Genomic DNA, 23,870 nt, shown 5'->3' with positions numbered 1-23,870 from the left:
AATGCTGAGCAATAACTGCACACTGAAATGGGGCACTACTAAAAGTGTTTGCATACACATAAAATTCCCCAGCATTAAATGTAATCTTACTTCTAGTTTTATTTCTATACCAACAATGTATACTCCTGTCAGTGGACATGTAGGGTGCACCACTTTGGGTCTTAAAATTAATAATAATAATGACTCTAAAAGAAGCGAAGTTTCACTTCCTGAATCGACATACTTATGTATCTTCTGATGGTTTATTTCCCCCGATCTACTGATTTAAAATTATTCTCAGCGTCTTCTAATTGTTGTTCTTCTAAAATCCATTCTTTCATTGGTATAGTTTGCATGAAAGAAACCAGCTATTTGATATGTGGGCCTTGCCCTACATCAATATGCCCTGGATCATGGTCCTGGTTCTGGGAAGCTGTCTGTTTTCCACCACTATCATTGGCTGCATTGGAATAATTGCATTGTTCTGTAAATTAGTATTTGTTACAGAATTTTGAACCGGCGTGTGCAAGTTTGAGTTGTGTTTGTTGCCCCTTTATCGGATTATTTCAGGCTATTCAACAAAAATTTATTCCTCTTTCCTTTTGAAATCTACTGTTATTAGTTCTGGCCCTATTTGTGTCACCATTTTGATACTCATTTCTATCTCCGTGACTAAAGTCACCATGTTATTTGCTCACTGCATTTAGACTTTCCAAAAATGTCAACAAATCATCCAATGCGGACTATCCCCTGTACAAAATCTCCTTTCGTATATAAGGTAACCTCCCAAACCAAACCTTTGTGTGATGAATCTCCTCTACCAGATTATCTACATATTTTGATCATGTTAAATGCCATTCAATGTTTTTAACTGCCCCAGGAACTGTTACAGTATTTGGAATCTAAAAGTTCTAATGTTAACTTTGCCTGAATTTCCTGAGCCAGTATTTTTTCCTTAAATCTTTTCTGAAAATCAACCCAGGATGCAAACTCCTCAGAATGGAATGTACTCCATTCTGCTGCATCACCTACCAAATAACTTAGTGCAAAATCTATTGTTTTTGTGTCATCCCATTTTTGCGTCAAAGATCTTGAAAATACTCTCAGGAAGTGTGTTTGGTGCACATCCCCATCTTGCTTGAACTCAGGTAAACCTTAGACAAATTCATGGCACTTCCTAACTGCAACTCTTCTAATAGATTTAGATTTGGGGTTCTATTCCCTTGTTCTCCCAATTTTAGTGCCTGTCGAGTTTTAGCAATTTTGTCCTATAATTTTTTTAATTCCACCCTTTGTCTAGTAGTATCATCCCCACACAAGTTAATACTACTTGAATTTTTGGCCTTTTCTTGAAACTTCTGGTCTACTAAAGCCTCTATCTTTTCCTCCAAACTAGTTGTAGATACATTTGACACAAAAGTGTAATTGGTCTCACTATGATGTTCCAACATCTCAATACGTGTACATGCATCTGAGATTTGTTCATTTACATTTTTACTTCATGTTCTGCAAATTCTCTGACCTCCACATTTCTATGACACTCCTTAACAATTCAACTACTTCTTTCTGCACTAACAAGGGGAGGCCATGACGTTTGGAATGCGGATTTACTGCAAACTTCGTATACTTGTAGTACTCCATGAGGACAACAAAATGTGTAAGCAGTAGCACGTACTTCTCAAGCATTATTGAGAAAATCACAAGATAATTTCAGTCATCAAATATACACCTGTGCGCGGCCATTTCTACCATGAAGCGATGGCAGCCGAGTGGTTAGTGCTCAAGCCCCGTAATCGCGGGATCGAGTCCTGTTCATCAGTTTTTTTATTTCTAACACATTTTCTTCACTATTTATATTACAATTGATATAATGGGAAAAATATGTGTACGATGAACTTTTATTAAATTTACAATGTTATTTGGCAGTTTACAAATTTTTATTATCACAAATAATGTAATATTCATAACTATCGACTAGTAAACGACCAAACACATAAAGTGATTCTGAAAATGTATGCTTCTCTGTATCTTCACAATTGTTTGTATTTAATCGAAAGAGAACGAGAAATTGCTTCTCGTAAATATGCTATTACAATACACTCGATACTGCATGACCAATTATTATCAGTGCCGATATTTAAGGAAATGCTGTGTTATGCGTGGTTTGCTTCCAAATTATCGGATGAAAAGAGAGGTTTTTGAAAATGTAACGAGGTTTTTTTTTTTCCACAGAAAACCTCAAAAGACCTTGCGTATGTGGAAACATAGAATTTATTCGATGCAGCTGGTGCAGTTTAACTTGATGTTTCCCACGTTTTAACGAAAAATACCATCCTGCAACTTGTACTCATAATGTCGAAAGCAATGATTAATTGTACATCGTTCGAAAGCCGTCTGTGCTGGTAAAAACTTGGAGGTAAAAAGTCGGTTTGGGCTCCTTCCAGGTATAAGGAATTTCTCAAATGGCCAGGCACAGGTATAAATTTGATGACGAAATTATCTTGCAATTTTCTTAATAACGTTCGAGAAGCACATGCTACTGCTTACACATTTTGTTGTCCTCATGGAGTACTACGACTGGACGAAGTTCGCAGTAAATCCGCATTCTAAACGTCGTGGCCTTCTCTTTTAAGTCGAACTATGATGAAATCTCTCTATATATTTCTTAAGAAATACCCTGCTCCTCCATGACTTTGGTAACCTCTTCTTATGTCGACTAAAACTTTTACATAAAGATTTTCTCACTTAACTCAGTTTTTACATTTTCATTATTTCTTTTCATTTCTTTGATGATACGTTGGAAGTGTTGTGACAGATTTTCATCCCTCTTTCTAGCCTCTTCCTTATCTCTCATCCTAGCCTCTTTGTCTCTCTTTCTAGCCTCTCCCCGAAAGATGCAGAACCACTAGGGAATTTCAGATGCTATTTTCCTCCTAATCATAGGCATACACTAAGTCACCAGTTGAATAACAATTCGAATGCTTTTATGACATCTTTCACAAAATACACTCTTAAACAATACTGTGCTCCACAAAGATATGCTATTCCAAACAAATGCCACTGTGAAAACTGCTCACCCAGACTGGTGAGAGGAAACCGCGTTGCAGTGTAAATGACCCACGTCCAGGATCTGTCGGTTGAACAGCATGGTGCAGGCAGCGGCATTATACCTAGCTTCTCGCATCACCATGCAACAGTTCGCTACACCCAAGCTTGACTTGTGGACAGCATCAACACTGTTGCAGTGTTGTCAGCAACCCATGTCCCTCATAATTGAGCATGCTGTCTTTCTACATCTACATCTACATTCATACTCCGCAAGCCACCCAACGGTGTGTGGCAGAGGGCACTTTACGTGCCACTGTCATTACCTCCCTTTCCTGTTCCAGTCGCGTATGGTTCGCGGGAAGAACGACTGTCTGAAAGCCTCCGTGCACAGCCTTCTAATACTTGCAGCCACCACTCTTCTTCATAATTTTACATGTCAAAAACACCTTAACTCTCACTTCTGCGAGTGACTTCTTATTTGGTAAGCAAAAACCACTGTTTATGGTTTGCTAGCCTCTTGTTATTTCGTAACTACTATAAGTTGACAATGTCATCTCTCTTCAAACCTTCCCCTTAAAACCATTTAAATTCCTCAAAAATCCCCTCTTCTGCTCTCATTCACATACTGCTCTCTGTCCTGGCCATAACAGTCAACATATGCAGTGTTTATTATTTTCCCTAGTGCTGCTATGGTTCACCATACTTGACACCAAGTGTAATGCTGCCTTCTCTTTAGCTGGCTGAATGTACAATGTGTTAACACAAGATTGATGGTCACCTTTAATACTAGTTATGAGCTGGACCTGCTAGTCAGCTCCAACTTGACTTCTTGGTGTGATCAGTGACTTTTTCTGAAGTGTGAGTGCTTCACTAAAAGAGAGAAGGGTTTCAGCTATCTTTAGGTATGTAAATTATTTTTGACAGTGACTTTATTTTAAATACCATATTTCCTTCCATAAACTTACACAATTACCACATAACAATACCTTTTAATCTGGAATTTCATCCAAAATCAACCAGTCTCTTTCATGTCTTTATTAGTGTTAACATTCTTGGAGTAGTCTGCTCGCATATTCTGAGGTGGCCCCTCCAAAGCACCTTTAACTGTGGGCAGCATGGAATAGTGCACTCCATCAGCAAGTTAGACACCTGCTCACCCCTCAGGCTGCACACACATGTACTGCCTTATCTCGCTTGACTCTGTACAAAGAGACTCCTCTTGTTGGTATACTATTTTTACAAAGTTCATCTAAGCTATATTTATTTTTTGTATTTTATTCATGCAGCTATCTTCCATACTTTGGAGATCGTAACAATGTTGCATGGCCTTTCCCATGGAAATGATATAAGACACCACAAAGGGAAAAGAGAAGAATATTGTGAAAGGAAATTTAAACTGTCAGTAGGGAGGGCTACACTAACCAACTACCATAATATGGCATATGGAGAAAGACAACACACACAATGGAAACAACTAGTGCCACCGCACACCTAGCGGTGGTCAGCGTCACCTAGGATGATCAGAGTCATGATTTACTGATGGTGAATATTATATACCTATGCGTGAGCAAGTAACATTAACTCTGTCCCTCTGTAATTTGACTCAGGAGAGAGCTGGATTCCAAACTGAATTTAAGCAAAAGCTTTCATCTCTATCACTTGCTAATTTAATCTCAACTGCTTCCTTAGTAGTACTGTCCCAATAGCTGGGAGTGCATGGAAGAAAGTCTGTGTTGTTATCCTCCACACAGTGATAAGTACTAAGACAATTTCCTGCAACAGCAGAGTTGCTTGGCTGTTGTAAGCTAGCTGGCCTGACCATTGTGTGACATGCCACAACTGCATGGGATAAGTGGATACCAACTTCCCACAAAGTGGTCAGAAAGCATACTTCACACAGTGTTTCTGCAGATTGCAGTCAATTCTTTTGCAAATGCTACTTGGTAAGGCAGAATGGCCTTATACAGACATAGACTCATATGATTTTTATCTGTTCCTAAAAATAAAGCAAATTTTACAGAGCTATTGTTCTACAAGCACAGATGAGATTAAAAACCCACCAGAGAGAGCTAAAAGCTGGACTGGAAAAAGTGTTGGCTCAATGGAGACTACTTTGAAGGGGATAACATTGATGTGGACAAATAAACAAAATTCTTAAAAAAAAAAATAATAATAATAATAAATAAATCGCATCGTCTTCTGAAATGGAAATGAGTGTTTGGCATAACTGACCGGGAGGCCCCTTACGGCGCAGGTCCAGCCGCCTTGGTGCAGGTCTTACTACATTCGATGCCACATCGGGTGACCTGCGCTCCGGTTGGGAATGAAATGATGATGAAGTGGAGAAATTCTCCTGAGTGGAGAAAATCCCCGACCCAGCTGAGAATCTAACTCGGGCCCGAAGGATGGCAATCAGTCACGCTGACCACTCAGCTATCGGGGTGGACACATCATCTTCTGCACACATGCCATTGATAGGTAGATGAAAGGCTAACCTATATACACTGAATTTAGAGATTTTGGATAAAGTTCTTGACAATACTGAGTGGAAAACATTCACTGATATCCCGAAGTTATCATGGATGAAATACAGAGAGCATACAGCTATCTACTGCTTGTAAAGGACCCAGACAACAGTTTTAGGAGTTAAGGAAGACGAAGGTGAGGCAGTAGTTGAGAAGATTGTGTGACAGGATTGTAGCCTGTCCCTCATGTAATCTGATCTATATGTAGAGAAAGCAACACAGAAAACAAAGGCAAAAGTTTGAAAGCATATTAAAGTTCAGGAAGAAGAAGTAAGAACTTATCAATGACATTGCAGCTATATTTGAAATGACACAGGATTTGGAAGATTAGGTTAGCAGATCTTGAGAGGATGCTGTACTACAAACATCAATTAAAGTAAAAAAAAGGAAATTAAAAGCAGTAGATGCAGTTTTCTACGTGGGTATAAAATAACTGATGAAATAAATATGGTATAAAATTCAAACTGGTGCCAGCAAGAGAAGTGTTTTCAGATAGATGAATTTGTTAACACTGAACATACATTTCAGAGGGAGTGTTTTCTGAAAACACCCTGGTGTGAAAAACTGAAAAATGAAAGTACCTTTTGCAGAAAAATTGTTATGCCAAGAAACATAGCTCAATGAAACTTCAACCATAATAGAAAGACATGCTACAGTATTGTACAGAAGGTACCTAAAAGAAATCATAATGACACTTTTATTCCATGACAATAATTGCACTGAAGTCACTGCAATTTATAATGGTGCCATGGACATTACAAAAGGTAGGACATGGTTCCTAATAGCATTTGTGTTCACTATGAGCAACAATACATGCTCTGCAATGTGCTCCCTTGCTGGCCACAAGGTTGGTAAGGAGTTCTTATGGTTGGGCATTCCATTCCTGAATCAGCACAGTTGTCAACTGCTGGATAGTCTTTGGTGCATGTGGATATGCTACAATAAGCCTCACTATACAAGCCATACATGCTCAATGGTATTTATGTCAGGGGAATGGGTATTCCCATTCCATTCACTGAATATTCTCTCTTTCTAAAAGCTCCTCCAACTGCACTGTTCAATGCAGTCACGCACTGTCTTCCATAACAATAAATTTGGGCCAAATCCAGCCTTGAAAATATGCCCATTGGGAAGGATGTAACAATAACATAGACTGGCAAGTGTACCACATTCAAAGATTTGGAGGCCAGTACGCCTATGCAACATTATGCCACCCAGCACCATAACACCTAAAGCATCAAAATGATCATGTTCGACAATGTTTCTGAGTGCACCACATGTTCCAACCTCTTGTCGTGTGGGTATGTCCAGAATCATTACTCAGACTGAATCTGCTATAATCCAAGAAGAGTACATGACCACACTCCTCATTGGTCAGGTCACTATGCCCCTGGCATCATCGCGAAATGTGCTGCTATTGGGTGGGTGTCAACAGAACACAATGGGTCATAGGACAGAGAGACCATCCCCAAACAGTTGTGATTCCATTGTGGAATGTGAGACTACATGACTTGCAGTTCCGTTTAATGTGATTGTAATTGCACCACTGTTTGACGTGGATTCCTTCCTGCCTACTGCACAATCTTTTGTGTTAACTGTGTTCATGTCGAACCATTTTTACTGTATGTGGATTATGTGGATTCACCACCACCACCACCACCACCTTCCATTCCTGCAAACCAGGCTGGTTGTAGATAAGCCGCCTGTAATTTTTTTTTTCTTTTCAAAATTGTTGCTCCAGTTACAGACAATCAGACTGCTCTTTTTACCCACTTACCTTTTCATCCACATTTTTCTTTCTGTCAGATGATTATCAGTGTTTGATACATACCTGAAGTATCACAGTCTACAGATAGAGAAAAGGAAGTCCAGAAATCATACCTAGTTGCTCCAATCTTGATAGATGCAAGCAAAGGTTCAACATTCAACTTGAATTTATTGGCCAATAATCCAAGTACTATGACATGACAAATTGCCTTATCTCTCACATGCAGTGGCCTTGTCCTGAAATGAGCAAAAAAAGGTATTCTAAGCACAAGTGTCTGGAAGCTATAAGAGGAAACTTCAGTGACAACGAATGTTTGAGCCAGTCCTGGAGGAATGCTGAGATAGCCTAATGGCTAAGGCAGCTACTTGCAACAGGCAGGAAATTCCAGCTCAAGTCCCAATCTGGCACTAATTTTCAATTGTCACTGCATATTCCTTTCATGTAGGTTCAGCATACCTGAATGGCAGCACTGGTAACATTTAATACTTTTCATATTATGAATAACATAACCTTGATGAAAATTATTCCTGGTTTCATCCACACTGGCTGTTGTACTTCAGTGCTGCTTGAAGTTGTGCTGTATAAAATGTGAATTTCCTTGGTATGTGGATCCAAAAATACTCTAAAATTAGCACTAAGTGAAGCCTGACTATTGGTTACAGTATCCAATAATGATGGCTTAAGAATATCTTCAGTGCTACACGTTTTCCAGTATTAAGGTTGGCAAGAGAGTATTTACTCCAGTATTAGGTCATGACCAATTAGTCCTAAAAAGTTGCAACCGGGAATGGTCCCTCAAAGTGTTAAATCTTATAGGTAACTGCTGGCATCCATTTCAAAGATAGGGAAATACAAGTGATTGTACAAAATGAGTAATTTATGTTCTTTACACAATCATGACTTTTCACAGATAGGAACTTCTCTGCCCCAAGAAAACAATGGCCCATTTTTAGAAGTCAAATTTATAAACACACTGCCAACTTTGCATGGTTATTACTTCTAAGAAATCAAATCTAACCAATGAAGTCTCTTCCAGTAGTTATTCTATTTGTATCTCAAGTTTGTCACATGTCTACTTAAGATATTTGATAGTTTTCAAATTTTATTGTTATTGGTTTGTAGTGGCAAACACTACAGTCAAGTTTTGAACAGATACAGGCAATTAAAATAAAGAATACCCATATTTAGCCACAGAAAGAAGAAACAGTTGCCATCATCTGATTTAAACAATGGCGTAAAACATTTATGTCTTGATAATTCTGAGTCAGCTGAAACATGTTAGCTTCAGTAACAAACCCATGCAAAAGACTATTGCTGACACATTCATCACGAGATAATTCAGCAACAGTGTTGATACATTTTAAAAAAATACTTTATTTTTCTGTCTCCGTTCCACATCATTTACAGTACGACTAATTTTTATCACACTTGCCATACTGTAAAAATATGTGCAACTGAGAAAGAAAAATAAACAATATTAAAAATTTCAAACAAAGTAAAAGAGTTACAAGAATGAAAATTCTTGTTGTGTAATATAGCTAAAAGTCACATAACATGACCGTAACAGACCTACACTATAGTGTTGGTGTTAAGTATTTTACATAAATAAGCAGAAAAGAAAGCCTGGGCTACATGCAAAGATAAAGACTCAGAAGTAATGTCATCCACAAAACTAGAGTCTTGTGTGCTTCATATATTAATTAAAGTAGCCCACAGAACAAAACTTTTTCTCTCTCACCCTTTTTACATGGAAATACGGCAAAGACATGGATTGAAAAATAGTCACGAGCTTAGAGAAACTGAGACTAAAAGACAGTGATAAAGAATCTCTATAAAGACCACAAACAGCAAAATATGCTGAATCAAGTTTTAAAAAAACAAAGTTCAGAAAAGAATCAATTCAGAAAAGACATTGCAGAGTGACTAACTAACCTTCCACTGTCAGAAGCAACTGTGAAGTTATTAAGTATCCGGGTACTGATACTTTCTGACTGAGGGCACACACTTACATTCTTCGCTCTTAGATCCTTGTATGTCAAAGAGACAAAACGTATAAGGCATTCTGCATATAGGAGAATCTTTATGCTTTGTACTCGTGTTTCTGCTGGAACCTCTTTGAAGCAACTGTTGAAGAATGGTGAATAACTGTAACAAAATAAAGAACCTTAAGGATTCAATACATTCGAAGAAATTTGGCACTCAAAATAAAATTTTGAAATTAGAAAAGCCAAATGGTTAAATGCATTACCCATATTTTTACCAATTAAAATACAAAATCTTCACAAAATGAAGAAATATTCTAACTAGATGGAACTTAATTGAGGAAACAGAATACAAAACTAGCTCTACGTGAAAGAAGTCTGAAAATGAAATATTTACATAATATCACGAACTCTCAGAGGTTCAGTTATACCAGACAGAAAATGTAAAGAAAGAAAAATATGCCAGGACACAATGATGCTTAAGGCAAATATAATGTTAATGGATTCATATGTGCATCTTAGAACAACTTCCTATTTATACTAGAAAAGCACAAACACATGAATGACCTACAATATTAATTTAGTTAGTTTTTGGCTTACAAGGCCAAGGAGATGAGAGAGGTAAGGTGACAAGAGTGGGGGAGGGGGTGGGGGGCAGGAGACCCATGGGGACAGGGGAACCAAGAGGGGCAAGGGAACCAAAGGGGAGTGAAACAAGAGGAGGGACCCAAGAATGGAAGGGGAACAAAGGGAGGAGAGCCGCCAAGGAGGGAAAATGGCACCAAGGGAAGAGAGTGGTGCCAAGGGGTAATAATGGCACAAGGGGGGAAAGGTTGCCAAGGGGGGAAAAGGTATCACAAGGGGGAAGGTGCACCAAGGAGGAAAAAATCATGCCAATGTGGGAGGGGGCCATGAGGAGAAAGGGTGCCAAGGGGGAGAAAGGGAGCCAAGGGGGAGAAAGGGAGCCAAGAGGTAGAAAGGGAGCCAAGAGGTAGAAAGGGAGCCAAGAGGTAGAAAGGGAGCCAAGAGGTAGGAAGAGAGCCAATGGGGAGAAAGGGAGCCATAGGGGGAGAAAGAGAGCCAATAGGGAGAAAGGGAGCCATAGGGGGAGAAAGAGAGCCAATGGGGAGAAAGGGAGCCATAGGGAGAGAAAGAGAGCCATAGGGGGGAAAGGGAGACGTAGGGGGGGAAAGGGAGCCAGAGGGGGGAAAGGGAGCCAGAGGGGGGAAAGGGAGCCACGTGGGGGAAAGGGAGCCACAGGGGGGAAAGGAAGCCAAGGGCGGAAGGAAGATAAGGGGGAAGGGGAGCCAAGGGGGGAAGGGGAGACACGGGGGAAAGGGAAACAAGGGAGGAAAGTAGCTAAGGGGGGAAGGGGAGACAAGGGGGGAAGGGAGTTAAGGGGGGGAAGGGATTTAAGGGGGGGAAGGGAGTTAAGGGGGGAAGGGAGTTAAGGGGGGGAAGGGAGTTAAGGGAGGAAGGGAGTTAAGGGGGGGAAGGGAGTTAAGGGGGGGAGGGAGTTAAGGGGGGAAGGGAGTTAAGGGGGGAAGGGAGTGAAGGGGGGAAGGGAGTGAAGGGGGGAGGGAGTTAAGGGGGGAAGGGAGTTAAGGGGGGAAGGGAGTTAAGGGGGGAAGGGAGTTAAGGGGGGAAGGGAGTTAAGGGGGGAAGGGAGTTAAGGGGGAAGGGAGTTAAGGGGGAAGGGAGTTAAGGGGGGAAGGGTATTTCGGGGGGAAGGGAGTTAAGGGGGGAAGGGAGTTAAAGGGGGAAGGGAGTTAAAGGGGGAAGGGAGTTAAGGGGGGAAGGGAGTTAAGGGGGGAAGGGAGTTAAGGGGGGAAGGGAGTTAAGGGGGGAAGGGAGTTAAGGGGGGAAGGGAGTTAAGGGGGGAAGGGAGTTAAGGGGGGAAGGGAGTTAAGGGAGAAGGGAGCCAAGGAGGGAAAGGGAACCAAGGGGGAAAGGGAACCAATGGGTTGAAAGAGGGGAGAAAGGGAACAGAGGGTGGGAAAGGGAACAAAGGGGTGGAGAGGCGACCACGAGGGAGAGCAGCAAATTAAGGGGACCAGTGTATAGGGCCAAGGGAGCAAAGGCGGTAGGAGGAAAGAACTTCCAGGGTGAAAGGATGGTCAGAGGGGAGGTGGGTCAGGAAAAGGGGTGCAGGGGGGGAAGCAGGCAATGCGGGGAGGCAGGTCATGTGGAAAAGAGAGCCAGGAAAAAAGGGGGCCAGGTGGGAAGGGGGCCAGATGGAAGGGGGAGGGCAGCTGGAAAGGGGGGCCAGATGGAAGGGGGAGGGCAGCTGGAAAGGGGGTCAGGCGGAAAGGGGGGCCAGGCGGAAAGGGGGCCCAGGCGGAAAGGTGGGCAAGGCGGAAATGTGGGCCAGGCGGAAATGGGGGCCAGGTGCAAAGGGGGGCCATGTGGAAAGGAGAGTCCAGGAGGCCACAGGGAATGGATCGGGGGGAGGGGGGGGTGGGGTGAGAAAGGTGTCCAGGAGGAAAAGTTGAGCCCAGTAGAAAGTGGGGCCACAGGCCACAGGGTAAAGGAGAGGGAGGGGGAGGAAGGGGGCCGGGAGGAAATTGTGGCCAGGTGGTAAATTGCGGCCAGGAGGGAAAGGGGGGCCAGGGGAGGAAGGGGGGGCCATGAGGGAAAATGGGACCAGGGGGAATAAGGGGCAAGGGAGAAAGTGGAGCCAGGGTGCCACAGAGGAAAGGAGAACAAGAGGTAAAGGAGACTGGGGGATAGGAGTCATGGGGGGAGGGGCTGGGAGGCGAGGTTGAGGGGTGAAACACTCAAGGGGGAAAGGGATGAGTGGGTGAGACGGGGGAAAGGGATGTGGGAGGCAGGGGGCATAAGGAACCCAAGGGGGCAGGGGGGCCACAAGGGGGCAGGGTGTGTCAAACGGCAGAGGGCAGTGAGGGACAGCGAGGGCAGGGGGCTGCAAGGGGGCAACGGGACAGGGGGTAGTAAGAGGCAGGAGGGCAGTGAGGCAACAAGAAGAGTGGCGAGGTGGCTGGGGTGGCGAGGGGCAGGGATGTGACAAGGGGCCACTAGGGGGGGACAAGGGGCACAGGTGGGACAAGGGAGTATGGTGGGAGAGGAACAGCAGGCAGAGGGGGACAGGGAGCAGTTGGAGGTCAGGAGGCCAGGGGAGACAATAGGTAGATGGGGGACAGGGCAGAGGGGGGTGGGGCAGAGAGAGGGACGGAGGTAGAATGTTGGGAGGGGGCAGAGGTTTGGCGAGGGCAGAGGGCTGGCGAGGGCGCAGAGGGCTGGCGAGGGCACAGAGGGCTGGCGAGGGCACAGAGGGCTGGCGAGGGGGTTGAAGGGTGACAATGTGGGGAAAGTGGCTAGAGGGCAAAAGGTTGACAATTGGCGATGGTGGGAAAGGGGGCAAGGGTGGGAAAGGTGGTGAAGGCGGGAATGGGGGTGAGGGTGGGAAAGGGGGTGAGGGTGGGAAAGGTGGTGAGGGCGGAAACGGGGGTGAGGGCCGGAAAGGGGCGAGGGTGGGAAAGGGGGAGAAGGGTCGGAAGGAGCGAGAGCAGGAAATGGGGCACGAGGTGAGATTGGGCAATGGATGGGAAGATGCAAGCCGTGAAAAGGTGCAAGAGGTGGGAAGGGGCTGAGAGGGTGACAGGCCGAGAGGGGAAGGGCCCAGGGAGGGTGGGATCAAGGAGGGTAGGGTGCTGAAGGGGATAGGGGGAAAAGTTGGGTAGGGGGAAATATGGTGTGGGAAAGGAAGGGATAGGAGGTTAGAGGGAGAGGACAAGAGAGTGTTACACAATATGAGATTCTATAGCTTCAAAATATAATTACTGAAGGAAATAAAAACTTATTTAAGTTCATTACTGATTTTATAGTTATTCCAAGATATTTGTACATGACAGAAGAGGGGTACATATTCTGCAGTTTCTTACACCATGTGAATGTTTAACCCACATGTTTAAAAGACAGTTACAGTCTTTTGATTTTACATGGATTATCTATAATACCGTATTTACTCGAATCTAAGCCGCACTCGAATCCAAGCCGCACCTGAAAAATGAGACTCGAAATCAAGGAAAAAAATTTTTCCCGAATCTAAGCCGCACCTGAAATTTGAGACTCGAAATTCAAGGGGAGAGAAATGTTTTAGGTCGCACCTCCAAATCGAAACAAAGTTCGTCTAGTTGTAATATGAGACACAATTTAGGTCGAATGAATGACGATACAGCTGTAGTAGTTTGGTTCGAGTCGTAAGCTTAGCAGTTACGGTTTACCAGGTAGCCATTGCTACGCGTCACGCGCTCCGTCCGTATTTATACGGATAGCCTTCCTTTTTCACGTGCTTCGTCTGGTTTGAATTGATTGCTTATTTTTCTTTGATCTGATAAGTGCCGTTCTCTTTGTTATAGGTGTTTACGTCACTCCAAGCTGAAAATGCATTACTGCACTGTGTCATGCATTGTTTGTCTCATTCTGATAGTGCGTGTTTACGGCCTGTCGCCGCTCGCGGCGTGGATTGCTTTTGTGCGCGCTACCGCCGCTTACAAATAAAAAATAGAGAGGAGTCGTCTCATTAGCGAAACATTGTTGTTACTTACACTACTGCTTTCTTTGATAATGATCAACAAGAACCAAATAACAGACTGCGTATGATAGATGATGTTCTGAACGAAATTTTATCGAAAATTTTTCTCCGTTCCAAAATCTTTGCAGGCGCCTCTTTATTTCATTACATTCTGCACAGAAATTAGAGTCATCTTAGATTTAAAAATCTAGTCATTTGCCGTGCTTCATTTCCGACTGTATCACTATCAGGCATAAGAATAATACGAATATAAACATGACATGATATGTATATTCTTCCGCGTTTGCTGTTGTCTCACTCTAGTTTCGTAGTTTATTAGGCAGACATCGGATTTTCGTAGTACATTGAAATGCTGCTACATTCGAAGATCAACAATACAGAATTTGTATTTACTTCGTTGGATAATGTACCAAAATGCAATGGTCGAAACTCTGGGCGGAGGAAAAAGGCTAGTCTTCCACTTTTTTTTAAATTTATTTACTGACGCAGAGATTTCGGTGCCAGTATTTATCTTTGTGCCTACAAAGCATGCCTGTGTGGCGCTACATATATTCGACGGCAGAAGTTAGTTGTGGCGGCACCTACCAACATTTTTCAGAACTCCTGCTTGCTTTGCACTCGATTCTAAGCCGCAGGCAGTTTTTTGGATTACAAAAACCGGAAAAAAAAGTGCGGCTTAGATTCGAGTAAATACGGTACACACTAAATGTAATCTATATGGGTATGTATTACATACTGTTACATTGGATATTTTGCTCTTCTACTACACTCTTGGTGATTAGAATGTAAATTTATGGTTGGTGTAGACTATCATTTCATTCAGTACACAATCAGAAATAAAGTGCACAAGCAAACAATCGCAAACACACAAACTTTCATGTTAGTAAAAATTTCGCATTTCTGATGACACCACTGCCAGACTGTGGGGTATGTACTGCTCGCACACAGATCACAATTGGCTAATAGCAGTATTACCACAGTCTGATTAGTTATGCACTGAAGTTTTACTTTTGAAACATTTTTCACGACTGATCAATGTGTGACTGTCAAATAAAAAGCATTTTATAAGAAGTTCAGACTTGGTCAATATGTTCCTGTGCTCAGGCACAAGCCTTCTGGTGCAATATTAGAACTACAACCACTTGGCCCATCTCATAGTGTCATAAAGTGCAAAAATCTTCAGATGGTGACTATCAACAGACAAGTCTACAAGGCATTCCTGCAGGAGAAATTCCTTTCTTCAATTTCTCATCAACATATGAGGAGCGCTGCAACAAGATCTTTAGGCTGCATCCTTACACAATATTGTTCCTGCAACAAGATCTTTGGGCTGCATCCTTACAAAATATTGTTAATTCCTAAAGAAGGCAAGTGAGTAAAGCTCTCTTTTTCAGAAGCTGCAATAACATATATGCTGCACAGCAGTTGTGGTTTTCAATATAGTAAATTGTGTGGCATTACAAATAAAAAAATCTTTGTTGTTAGACCTAATGTAGTCCTAGTACACACCCAAAGCAAGCCCAGGTTTTTTTCCAATTTTCATGGTCCAAAAATATGATTGTGGCTTAGATTCAAAGGCAAAATTGTAAGCAAATACCGAAAACTGTCGCTATATGCTGCTGGAAGAAGTCATTTTGCCACTGAAGCCATTGTGTCGGTGTTTTGAGTACTGAATGTTATCATGGGGGAAATTCAAATTAAATATCTCTCAGCTATGAATTTAGCAATTTTCAAATATTTGTAGCAATAAAAATAAATCTCTTTACATGTTGTTGTTGTTGTTGTGGTCTTCAGTCCTGAGACTGGTTTGATGCAGCTCTCCGTGCTACTCTATCCTGTGCAAGCTTCTTCATCTCCCAGTACTTACTGCAACCTATATCCTCCTTAATCTGCTTAGTGTATTCATCTCTTGGTCTTCCTCTACGATTTTTACCCTCCACACTGCCCTCCAATGCTAAATTTATGATCCCCTGATGCCTCAGAACATGTCCTACCAACAGGTCCCTTCTTCTTGTCAAGTTGTGCCACAAACTCCTCTTTTCCCCAATTCTATTCAATACCTCCTCATTAGTTATGTGATCTACTCATCTAATCTTCGGCTTCTTCTGTAGCACCACATTTTGAAAGCTTCTATTCTCTTCTTGTCTAAACTATTTATCATCCATGTTTCACCTTCCATACGTGGCTACACTCCATACGAATACTTTCATAAACGACTTCCTGACACTTAAATCTATACTCGATGTTAACAAATTTCTCTTCTTCAGAAACGCTTTCCTTGCCAGTCTACATTTTATATCGTCTCTACTTCGACCATCATCAGTTATTTTGGTCCCAAAATAGCAAAACTCATTCACTACTTTAAGCATCTCATTTCCTAATCTATACCCTCAGCAACATCCGATTTAATTCGACTACATTCCATTATCCCCATTTTTCTTTTGTCGATGTTCATCTTATATCCCCCTTTCAAGACACTGTCCATTTCTTTCAGCTGCTCTTCCAGGTCCTTTGCTGTCTCTGACAGAATTACAATGCCATCAGCAAACCTCAAAGTTTTTATTTCTTCTCCATGGATTTTAATACCTTCTCCAAATTTTTCTTTTGTTTCCTTTACTGCTTGCTCAATATACAGATTGAATAACACCGGGGAGAGGCTACAACCCTATCTCACTCCCTTCTCAACCACTGCTTCCCTTTCATGTCCCTCGACTCTTATAACTGCCATCTGGTTTCTGTACAAATTGCAAATAGCCTTTCGCTCCCTGTATTTTACCCCTGTCACCTTTAGAATTTGAAAGAGAGTATTCCAGTCAACATTGTCAAAAGCTTTCTCTAAATCTACAAATGCTAGAAATGAAGGTTTGCCTTTCCTTAATCTATTTTCTAAGATAAGTCGTAAGGTCAGTATTACCTCACGTGTTCCAACATTTCTACAGGATGCAAACTGATCTTCCCCGAGGTCAGCTTCTAACAGTTTTTCCATTCATCTGTAAAGAATTCGTGTTAGTATTTTGCAGCCGTTGCTTATTAAACTGATAGTTCGGTAATTTTCATATTTGTCAACATCTGCTTTCTTTGGGATTGGAATTGTTATATTCTTCTTGAAGTCTGAGGGTATTTCGCCTGTCTCATACATCTTGCTCACCAGATGGTAGAGTTTTGTCAGGACTGGCTCTCCCAAGGCCGTCAGTAGTTTTAATGGAATGTTGTCTACTCCCGGGGCCTTGTTTCGACTCAGGTCTTTCAGTGCTCTGTCAAACACTTCACGCAGTATCGTATCTCCCATTTCATCTTCATCTACATCCTCTTCAAAAATGGTTCAAATGGCTCTGAGCACTATGGGACTCAACTGCTGTGGTCATAAGTCCCCTAGAACTTAGAACTACTTAAACCTAACTAACCTAAGGACAGCACACAACACCCAGCCATCACGAGGCAGAGAAAATCCCTGACCCCGCCGGGAATCGAACCCGGGAACCCGGGCGTGGGAAGCGAGATTCATCTACATCCTCTTCCATTTCTATAACATTGCCCTCAAGTACATCGCCCTTGTACATACCCTCTATATACTCCTTCCACCTTTCTGCTTTCCCTTCTTTGCTTAGAACTGGGTTTCCATCTGAGCTCTTGATATTCATACAAGTGGTTCTCTTTTCTCCAAAAGTCTCTTTAATTTTCCTGTAGGCAGTATCTATCTTGCCCCTAATGAGATAAGCCTCTACATCCTTACACTTGTCCTCTAGCCATCCCTGCTTAGCCATTTTTGCACTTCCTGTCGATCTCATTTTTGAGATGTTTGTATTCCTTTTTGCCTGCTTCATTTACTGCATTTTTATATTTTCTCCTTTCGTCAATTAAATTCAATATTTCTTCTGTTACCCAAGGATTTCTACCAGCCCTCGTCTTTTTACCTACTTGATGCTCTGCTGCCTTCACTACTTCATCCCTCAGAACTACCCATTCTTCTCCTACTGTATTTCTTTCCCCCATTCCTGTCAATTGTTCCCTTATGATCTCCCTGAAACTCTGTACAACCTCTGCTTTAGTCAGTTTATCCAGGTCCCATCTCCTTAAATTCCCACCTTTTTGCAGTTTCTTCAGTTTTAATCTACAGTTCATAATCAATAGATTGTGGTCAGAGTCCACATCTGCCCCTGGAAATGTCTTACAATTTAAAACCTGGTTCCTAAATCTCTGTCTTACCATTATATAATCTATCTGATATCTACTAGTATCTCCAGGATTCTTCCATGTATACATCCTTCTTTTATGATTCTTGAACCAAGTGTTAGCTATGATTAAGTTATGATCTGTGCAATATTCTACCAGACGGCTTCCTCTTTCATTTCTTAACCCCAATCCATATTCACCTACTATGTTTCCTTCTCTCCCTTTTCCTACTCTCGAATTCCAGTCACCCATGACTATTAAATTTTTGTTTCCCTTCACTACCTGAATAATTTATTTTATCTCATCATACATTTCATCAATTTCTTCATCCTCTGCAGAGCTAGTAGGCATATGAACTTGCACTACTGTAGTAGGCATGGGCTTCGTGTCTATCTTAGACACAATAATGCGTTCACTATGCTGATTGTAGTAGCTTACCCGCACTCCTATTTTTTTATTTATTATTAAACCTACTCCTGCATTACCCCTATTTGATTTTGTATTTATAATCCTGTATTCACCTGACCAAAAGTCTTGTTCCTCCAGCCACCGAACTTCACTAATTCCCACTATATCTAACTTTAACCTATCCATATCCCTTTTTAAATTTTCTGACCTACCTGCCCGATTAAGGGATCTGACATTCCACGCTCCGATCCGTAGAACACCAGTTTTCTTTCTCCTGATAACGACGTCCTCTTGAGCAGTCCTCACCCGGAGATCCGATTGGGGGACTATTTTACCTCCGGAATATTTTACCCAAGAGGACGCCATCATCATTTAACCATACAGTAAAGCTGCATGCCCTCGGTAAAAATTATGGCTGTCACCCTCAAAATGAACATTTTTAAGAAACCTGCAGAGGCTGGCATGCATGCTAAGTATTTCTACAGCTCCAGCTCTATGTGGAAGTTGTTGGCGCACATCAATGTACATCAAGCTCTTCTCAATGCTGCCAATATTCACAACATAATAATTTTAAGTGTTTCGCTGCCATTACATAGTCATGAGTACAAATAAGTTCCACATCTGGACATGAGCATCCTTATTAATTAGCTTTTATGAAACTTTTTTTTTTACTTCCATGAGAGATTTCTACCACAGCAAATGATCAATACAAATCATATGTTACCTATGCTGCACGTAATGTGTGAAACTTTCCCACTGCATGCACCCTACCCCTTCCCCTAACTTCATTTGTGTTTCTTCCACCGACTCCTTAGTCAAAGACAGCAGTGCCTGCTACAATGTTTGCAGACATTACATTCGGATTTCACCCTTTGTTTCTGTCTATTTTAGTACTTTTGTGAAGGGCCAAGTTTTAATCTACCAAGATGAAGCATGCCCACTGCACTGTGAAGATGAAAAGAGAAGTGATTTCTCTCACTGAAGAAACATAAAATTGTGCTGCAGGTCAGCAATAGGGGAGAAACGAGAGTAACATGAGCTAGTGGAGGCAACAAAAGGAACAACTTTTAACTTGTTCCAGCAACAGAAAAAAATTTTTTGGAGCGAAACTTGGCCACTGTTATACGTTACAAGTTATGCTGCATAATTTTGTCAGGGAGCAGTGACAAGTGCTCACCCGTGAGTGTAGATATTATCCAAGCTAAAGCACATGAAGTTACATTGGAAATTTTCTCTTCATAGACACACTTCAAATGCACACAAACTACCAGAAAACTATGAGGAAAAACTTACTGAATTTCAGCATTTCATAATCAGACAACACACCAAACATAGTTATCTTCTTAGTCAGATTGGTAAAGTGGACCAAACTCCATACGATCAAATCAAAAGGGAACAAAGATGCAAGGTACTGTCTGCAAGAGGTGAAAAGCAGCGCATCTCTGTCATATTTGTTTGTATAGCTATAGGCCATGAACTGCCACTATTCATTGCTTTTGATGGCAAAAAGTTAGCTACATCAGAGATATTTCCAAAAAAGCATTATTTTACTTGCTAATTAAAGTGACTGGTTTGCAGAGGACATAGCATAGAATGGATTAAACTGGTATGGCAACACTGTCCTGGTATCTTGCTAGGTTTGCCAGACTTGCTCGTACTGGATTTATATCAAGTCATTATACACTGGCTATAAACAGAAAAGTAGTAGAAGGCAGAATGGGATTGGATGTAATTCCAGGAGGGATTACATCAAGTCTAATCCGTTATATGTTTGTTTCAACAAAACATTTAAAGACAAACTTAAAAATATGTATATGCAATGGTTAACAAAATAAGATAGGCTATCAATGCCTACAGGATGTGTTCAGCATGTAACCTTGTCTCAAGTGAGTGGACTTACCAATATTGGAAATGTAAACTGAATGAAACTGTCCATGACGCATTTAAAAAATGCTGTGTTTTAAATGCGCTTGATGGCACAGAGGATGACACTCTCTACAGAGAGACTGGAAACAAGGAATCAAGTGATGATGACTTAGAATCACCTGAGTAATGACTAAAAACAGTATGTATACATTATGGTAGTTCAATAAAATTTCTGGTTTGTACTTTCATCTTCATTTACAATTCATTTTCTTTGTGGATATGCAACAGTATTCAGTCAGTTGGTGAGCCTAAGCTATCATTAATGAGAAGACATGATGTGTGTTTCTTCTGTGCGTGTTAATGTTATAATTATTTACATCTTTTTGTTCTATTATGTGTTGCACATTTGTATTTTTGTTTGCCACAGTACTGGGGGTTTTGCTGTAGCACAGGTCTCTTTGGTCTACATTAAGTCTCTGTGAGGTTCTTCTTCCTGTGCCCCCTAGATGATGAAAAAGATTGGTGTCCTTAGGAGGCCTTATACCAGTATTTCACTGACCATATGGTCATGAAAAATCCCAACTGTGTTCAGGTATGCAGTGCAGCAAAACCTGCCTGTGGTGTCACCATTCACAGTTCGTCTGCATTTAGCTCCTAATCATGGCCACCTGTATTCTACATGGCCGTGCCCTAAGTTGCCTGTCAAAAGACACTGACAGACATAGGAGATGCTGCATGACATCTATTTCCCACACTGTTGACAATACTTACAGTTCGCACTTTGTATGGATCACTTGTGCTGGAAATGATCCTGTGTGGACAAATTATATTGTTTAGAATGTTAAGAAAGTAATCTAATAAGGTACCCTGTCTAACCTTTATCATGGATGATACAAATCACCTTTACTAGAGACAATACAAATCAGTGACTTTGATACACAGATTGCTCTTCACAAAATTTATATCCTTTAAATCAAGGGTGATACTCTGTAAAGTCAAAATGTAACTTTCTTGGATGAAAATACCATATTTCAATGTAAGGAAAAAATACTTCAGATGACATTCATATGATATGTAAAGATTGATGTAAGGCTCATACACAAGCTGCGGTACAGTCTGGAAAAGTCTTAGAGGCCCCATCTGCCCAAGTTTTCCTCAGAATATTTAGATAGATATCATGAATTCTCACTGCTGTCAATCTTTGTTTGTGATGTAAAAGTAATTTTAAGTGTCCAACAGGCTAAATTTAATTCGATACGAATTACTGTAGATTAGTCCTACTCCCCACATATCCCAGAGAGGCAGGGTCACTCTATACCTTATCCCAATATGATGAGCCATATTTTTTATTTATTTTTTATTTTAAGTTTGGCTTGGAAAGAGAGAATTCCCCCCTCCCCCTCAAGTCTTTGTCTCTGGGGTGTGTCTTGCTTTCAAGGTTGGCTTAAATTTCGATAAATCTGGTAATCACATCTCCTGTCAATGTCAGAGGTGAGCTAATGCCAAATTTGCCAAGTACTTTGAAGAAAAGTGTTGTAACCTGTTGTGACTGCAAAGTGCGGAGGGACCAAATGGAGAGCGGCCCATGAACAAACAAACGAACGGAAAGGACGGACACGAAACAACAACGGATGATGGAGAGAGACCTTACGACGACAACACACAAGAAGCAACGGAGTGACAGAGACAACCAAACGAATCCAAGGCATCCACTTGTAATGAAAACAGAGAATGATAAACATGCTGTCTGTTGTCGAGGCGATGTGTCGAGACTCATGCAATGATTAGACTCGCTGGCTGAGCAAGAGGCAGGCGCTTAAATACTCTATCGGGGACACCACTATTGGCTGCTGGAACCACGTGTTCCACTGTGGTGCCCTCACACTAAATGCAGGCCAGGACGCGTGCACCGCCACAGCTTAAGGCGCAATGGTGCAGAGACCTTTAGGGGTCTTCGACGTCGATGACTTCTGGTGGGGATTCAAATTCCGTGGCGTGTGGTACCAGAAAAAGGATGTAAACACTAGCCCCTGAGTCGCGAAATACTACATAATATTGTGGTCTATAATAAATGACTTTTTAAGTGCAAATGTGGTTTTAACTACACATAATTACAGACCACAATTATCATTTACTAATCATTTTTATTGCCTTCAAGTACAGGAATTATTTGCATCACACTGTTTATAATGAAAGGAGCAAATAAATTAATAAATCAATTTCAGGTAGTAAAACAATGAATTTAAAAATAGGAAAAGTAGGCAATATTGGCACTTTTGAACATCTTAAGATCCTAACAATTTAGGAGGACCATTGTATAAAATTTTCAGGAGCACTACACCTATCACAACAATGGCTATCATACTGTCAAGGTAACTATTACATTGTCCAGTAACAATATGAGCAATGCCTATGTTCAATGTCAACATGTTATAGCCTCTCATAGACAGAAGGTGGCAGCACTAGCAGTGGACAGTATATAAAGCGTGCCCAGGGAACATGCGAAACAGTGCAGTAGTTGTCGTAATGTGGAAACAGAGTGATTTATCTGACATCCAAATGGGCTTGGTCATTGATTTTCAGGTCAAGAGTGGAAGCATTTCCAAAACGGCAAAGCTTGTAAACTGTCTGTGTGTCACGATGGTTAAAGTCTACTCTGCACGGCAAAATGGTCTATCCAAAACCTGTGCCGACGTAACTGTGGTGCACCCTGTGCCATATATGACAGGGGTGAACAATGGCTGCAGAGAGGTGTACAGGCAAACACACGTGCAACTGTTGAGCAACTGAGTGCCCAGATAAAGCAAGAGGCTACTAAGAGTGTCTCTTCAAAGACCGTTCAGTGAATGTTGCTGCTTATGGGCCTCTGTAGCAAGCACACTGACTGCTGTCACCAGTGAAAAAGGCTGGAATTTGCACATCAATAACATAGCTGGATGTCCACTGAGTGGCGACAGGTGGCCTTTTCATATGAATTATGTTTTATGCTCCATCAGACAGATGGCCACTGGCGTGTACAGCGTGAAACATCTGAAAGCAAATATCTGCAACAATCGTCAGAAGGTCCCAGCCTGGAGGAGGGAGCGTTATGGTCTGGGAAATGTTTTTGGGCATTCCCTGACTGATCTTGTCATTCTGAAAGATACAATGAATCAACATGTGAGTGGATCTATCCTTGGGAACCATGTCCACCCCTACATGCTGTTTGTGTTTTCTCAGCACCAACAGGATAATGCAACAAATCACACAGCTCACAGTGTACGTGTGTGGGTTGAAGAGCACCGTGGTGAGTTTACTGTACTCCCCTGGCCACCCAAGTCCCTGGATTTAAACCCAATTGTGGGACACCTCAATAGGGCTCCTTGCACCTTGGGTCCTCAATCAAGAAACCCAACACACCCAACTGGCCATGGCACTGGAGTCAGCGTGGCTCCACATCCCTGGCAGGTACAGAACCTCACTGACATTCTTCCAGTATGTCTTGCAGGCTTTTGACTTGTGGTCGCTGGACTGTGTAATTATGGATTTCATATAAAAATATAATATGAAAGTGCTTATGTGGCTTA

General features: G+C 41.8%; 1 protein-coding gene across 1 annotated transcript in view; it reads right to left on the bottom strand.

Annotated features, from left to right (window-relative positions):
* Positions 1-23,870, bottom strand: part of LOC126257971 (uncharacterized) — a 79,892-nt gene that overhangs the window by 13,156 nt on the left and 42,866 nt on the right. Inside the window, exons 5-6 of the mRNA XM_049955605.1 lie at positions 9,253-9,465; positions 7,434-7,556 (exon numbers count right to left, since the gene is read on the bottom strand). Of these exons, the coding sequence (XP_049811562.1) occupies positions 7,434-7,556; positions 9,253-9,465 (336 nt within the window). The remainder of the gene's footprint in view (positions 1-7,433; positions 7,557-9,252; positions 9,466-23,870) is intronic.

This window comes from Schistocerca nitens, chromosome 1 (assembly GCF_023898315.1).
Source record: "Schistocerca nitens isolate TAMUIC-IGC-003100 chromosome 1, iqSchNite1.1, whole genome shotgun sequence".
Lineage (NCBI taxonomy): Eukaryota > Metazoa > Arthropoda > Insecta > Orthoptera > Acrididae > Schistocerca > Schistocerca nitens.
The sequence above is the reverse complement of the archived record's forward strand: the minus strand, read 5'-3'. Positions and strand labels throughout refer to the sequence as shown.